The sequence below is a fragment of the Polistes canadensis genome, unplaced genomic scaffold, assembly GCF_001313835.1.
Source record: "Polistes canadensis isolate GaletaPanama2010 unplaced genomic scaffold, ASM131383v1 scaffold_242, whole genome shotgun sequence".
NCBI lineage: Eukaryota > Metazoa > Arthropoda > Insecta > Hymenoptera > Vespidae > Polistes > Polistes canadensis.
This window is the reverse complement of record NW_014569789.1, coordinates 233,780-238,731: the sequence shown is the minus strand read 5'-3', so window position 1 is coordinate 238,731 and position 4,952 is coordinate 233,780. Positions and strand designations below refer to the sequence as shown.

Sequence of the window (4,952 nt, the reverse complement as noted above, 5' to 3'; positions counted from 1 at the left end):
ATATGTAATGTAAATGTAAAATCACGCGTTTAAATTTAATTATATTGCAACAGTTAATAGAGAGTTGATCAAAATAAATAGAGAATTCAATTGAAAAGTGCATCTACGAATTGGACGATTTATATGTCAGGCTATTGTATCACTTGATTGTTGATTAATATAGTTTTCTTTTTGTTACAGGTGATCATCTTTGGATTTATCATCTACTTGTTTTGATTTTATTCTACTAGAGCTCCTAATGTAATATATAAATGCATTTCTGAAGGCACACACGTTTATACACTAAAAACTAATTGTTATTATTTAAAATCCTATAAAAAATATAGCATCAAATATTAGTTGAAATGTAACAATGATTTTGAATATCTTTGTTAACAATATGTTTAATCATTGAAAATATCTTTTTTTTGTCTAAAAGATCCTCCTGGATCTATACGTGTATATTAGATAGTAAATTCTATTTATATTAGGAATATAATTTTCGTTATACACATGCGCGTCTTTTGGGAAGTCATATAAACAACAATCAACAAAAGAAATTTAATTGTTTTATATAGAGGACAATGTGCCAGTCTAACAATTGATTTTGAGGAAGCGGTGCTCCGATCACATATTCCTTGTCTTTAAACAACTATACACATTCCTTCGCGATTAATTAACAATTATTTTTATATTTTAATACATTTTACTTATATTTAAGATTGTTTCAACGCATATATGTATGTTTAAACATTACGTACTTAGTAATGTACTTTGAATATTAATTAATTTTGATATATTTTTATTTTATGTTTATGTAATATATAAACATAAAATTCTCCGATTACTTACATTGTTTTTTAGTCAGTTTTCTGTTAGACTTTTACGTGTAAACATCAATACGTGTTACTGACTGTAGATTAAACTCTTGGGATGGTTTATTTTTGTTCATTTTATTTTACAGAAAATAATTATCAAATCATTGACAAAGTCTTGTTACATTTTATCAAAAATTTATATACTAATTACTATATATTATTTGTTATATCAATTATTATTTTCTTTGCAAACTTGTCGTCAATCTTTTTCACTTTTACATATATTATAATTATTCAATATTATATCATCACTTTGCAATAATTTTTATTTTTCCTGATTATCCTCTAATAGCCCTTGACGAGAAAGTGAATTCTCAATTGCCCCATTAAGTGTTACTGGTAGATTTGGAACATGTCTGCATAAGAAAAAAAATATGTAGAATAATTTAAACTTTGTGCGTACACTCCTTAAAAATAAATTTAAAAAAGATATATAAATATATATATATATATTACATTTCATGTATTATTTTTAAACAATCGATACAATAAGTCGGTGATCCTTCGCAGACGGTGCATATGTAAATGGGTTTTTGGCGTTTGTAACATTTTTGGCATAGTCTCTTCTGCTTTTGACGTTTTAATGGTGTACTTTTTATTAGGACATGTTCGACACTTACTTTTGACTTATTAGACACAAGTTCAGGACAATAACTTGATGTATTCAATAAACTACTAATTATTGATAAACGAAAATCGTATAGAGACATATCACGTAGCGAAAACATATTGTATAGATGACGTGCATTTTCTATTATTATTTGCAATAAATGGATAAACAATTTAACAGGCCATTTAATGTTTTTTTTTTCTAATGGATAATAAGATAGCAATTGTTCTTGCTTATCTATTCCTCCTGTGTACATATTGTATTGCTTAATTGGTAGTGGTATAAATTTCATTTCTTTTCGTTTACCTTTGATTAAAGTCATATCATTTTTATACTCGTTAGAGATGTAGATAAAATCTCTCGTGTCTTTCCACTTACCAATCATTACACCATTGGCATATCTGCAAATAGTTTCTCCTTTCATTAATACTGCTTTCACAACCTCTTCCGGCAAAGTTTTTCTATTTTTTCTTAAGAACCCGGTACAATGGGTTTTATTTTTCGCGAGGAGTTTTACGAGTTCAAAACTATTGTAATAATTGTCCATGTACACGCTATGGCCAACATTTAAATACCCATCTAAAAAGTCCATTACTTTCTTACAATTCTTATTTTCATCATAATCATCTAATATATTCATATGCATCAAACATTTTAAAACAATGCCAGTTGGTGTTGCGATAGTATACACTTTTCCAACACTTTTATGCCTTTTATCTGTTACATACTGGCGGAGTATTAATTTTCCTTTGAACAATATAAAAGATTCATCAAAGATAATTTCACGTCCTGGATGATATATTTCAGACATTCTTCTATTAAAGAGATTCAAAATATTCCTTATTTTGTATAATTGATCAGCTGGAGGTATTTCATATTCGTCTTGATATTCTGCAAAATGTAACGCTCGTACCAATAATAAAAAACGATTTTTGTCCATTTTCATTGCGAACATATTTAAACCGAAGAAAAATGTACTCTCATTCCAATAATTACTCGTACGATCCAATTTTATAAGTCCCATATAGAAAATCAATCCAAAAAATACAAGTATTTCTTCTTTTGTAACGGCTTTCCATGAATTGGTATGATAACGCTCGATTATTTCTGAACGTTTCATCATTTTAACTCCATAATTATTAGTATGAATAATTATTTCGTTGATAATATCGTCCGTCAATATATGTAGAAAATAATTTAAAGGAAGGTTTCCTGTAACAACTGGAGTCAAGCGTTGTAATCTTTTAAAAGGAAATAACTTCATTGATATCGACTCATTTTTCCAATGAATATTTTCTGTAACAAAGAGTTTTCGTTTTTGAAGTGTCAAATTTCTTATATAGTCATTGACCATTCCAATATCATCGTGCTCAAAATGATCAGTCAATGTATAATTATTAACATCTAGATTAGAAATAATATTTTTTAGATCAACGGGTTCTGGTTCCTGAAACGTCAGAAATTCTAGAGTATTTTCTTCGTTTAATACAATATCGGAATATTCAGAATCGTCACTATTTACTGTGTAAAGTTTTTCAAAATCAGTAGTTTCTGTCTCAAGATATTTTAATAAAATTTCTTCGGCTGCGTCTATATTAAAATATTCGAAATCATTACTATGAAATCCGTATTTTTATTAAAAATCATCAAAACAGAACTCACCCATATATTCGTCCGGAAAAATAAAATTTAAATATTCTAAGAGTTGTTCGTCTGAATTTTTCCTCTCCAATTTTTTTTTTTTACGGTAAATTTGTGATATATTCTTATCGTCATTTCCCATATTAAGAGGGAATTTTTTACAAAGAATTTAAATTTAAAAAAAAATGAAAAATTACACATCCAAAAGTAAAACTTATTGTTACGCCTATAATAAGTACAAACTTATTAATTACGCCTTTATAATTATAACACACACACACATACATATACAGACAATTAAGAAATAATACAGAATAACGCGAAGATCTATTATTAACATAAATACACATGTAGGAATGTGATTGGTTATTAGCTAATTATACCAGGTAAACACCTAGCGCATGATCGGCAACTCCCTCTCACCAATTTAAAAAATAATGTCATTGTTTAAACATTAAATTGCAAATAAAAAAGAAATCTGGATTCATATAAATTTCGAGGTACGATTAAATAATGAATACTATTGAATAATTACTATTCATATTAATAATATTTGCCGTTTCTTTGTCGAGTATTAAATTATAGTATTTAAATAATAATACGTTTGTAAACGAATATTTTAAATAATAATACGTTTGTAAACGAATATTTTAAATAATAATACGTTAATAAACAGATATTTACGGCTTATTTAAAATCGATGATTTTATTAATAACTGTTGCCATTAAATTCGAAGATGAAAGTAACATCAACAAGACCGGTAGCTTGATTATTTATACTTTCAATAATTAATATTGCTTACTATTGCTTTCAAAACTCTCTATTTTCGTATAAGTATACTTTAATAATTAGTAGTTTCGATTAATTAATATATATTTAAACGATATTCCATGTTTTTTGATAGAATATTAAACTAACATTTGAATAATAGTACATTCGTTTAAACATTATAACGCGAATAAAACAACGTAATTGTTTTCTGAAATATTTACTTAATACTTCCGATAATTTTCATTGATTAATTATTGGTAATATAATTAATCGTACGTAATATAACTATATATATCACATAAAAAATAAAAAAATATAGAATAGATTAAAATTTGTTTGTGTACACTTCCTAAAAAACAAGTGAAAATTATAGTGCATGAGTTATTTTTACACATTCTTCACAGAAAGTCGGGTTTCCATTACAGACATTGCATACGAAACAGGAGAAGTTTATTATGCCTCTGGAATTGCAATTATTGCAAGGCTTCCTTTTCTTGAAAGGAATTACTTTGTTTTTCTGTAATACAGTTAAAACATGGGTACTTTCATCTGTAGTATATAATGGCATGATTGTATGCAGATTTTTCGTAGGTATTATCAACATATTACTAATTAAATATGAACGTAAACTGTCTAAAGATACATCACCGTAAAAAGGTTGATTTATTATAAGATGTACATTTGTTACCATTAATTGCAATAAATGGATAAACAGTTTTACAGGCCATCTAATGATATCCTTTTCTAATGGATAATAAAATAGCAATTGCTCTTGATTATTTATTCTTTTCCTTAGGTTTTCATTGCGTTGCTTTACTGGTAGTGGCACAAGTTTCGTTTCATTTCGTTTGTTTTTAATTAAGACCATATCGTTTTTATATTCCGTAGAGATGTAGGTAAAATCTTTCGTGTCTTTCCATTTACCAATCATTACATCGTCGGCATATTTGCAAATACTTTCTCCTTTCATTAATTTTGCTTTCACAACCTTTTTCGGCAAAGTTTTCCTATTTTTTCGTATATTTCCAGTAATGTATGTACGTCTTTTAATGAGTTGTTTCGCAAGTTCATA

At 27.0% G+C, this 4,952-nt stretch overlaps 1 protein-coding gene across 2 annotated transcripts; it reads right to left on the bottom strand.

Annotated features, from left to right (window-relative positions):
• Positions 1-939: 939 nt before the first annotated feature.
• Positions 940-3,602, bottom strand: LOC106790487 (piggyBac transposable element-derived protein 4-like). Of its 2 annotated transcripts, XM_014755429.1 has the most exons (3): positions 1,846-3,602; positions 1,314-1,773; positions 940-1,213 (listed from the first exon to the last, which is right to left on the bottom strand). In XM_014755429.1, exons 1-3 carry the CDS (start codon positions 2,819-2,821, stop codon positions 1,123-1,125), a joined length of 1,527 nt encoding a protein of 508 aa, XP_014610915.1. In that variant the 5' UTR covers positions 2,822-3,602; the 3' UTR covers positions 940-1,122. The 2 variants fall into 2 exon arrangements, with proteins under 2 accessions (XP_014610915.1, XP_014610914.1); XM_014755428.1 differs by having other exon boundaries at positions 1,314-3,602.
• Between the last annotated feature and the right edge of the window lie 1,350 nt (positions 3,603-4,952).

Bases quoted from the DNA above. Each gene is read 5' to 3' on its own strand.
- LOC106790487 (XM_014755428.1), bottom strand. From the start codon at position 2,821: ATGGTCAATGACTATATAAGAAATTTGACACTTCAAAAACGAAAACTC. The intron at 1,214-1,313 runs GTAATATATATA...TTTCTTATGCAG, and splicing joins TTAAAAATAATACATGAAAT to ACATGTTCCAAATCTACCAG.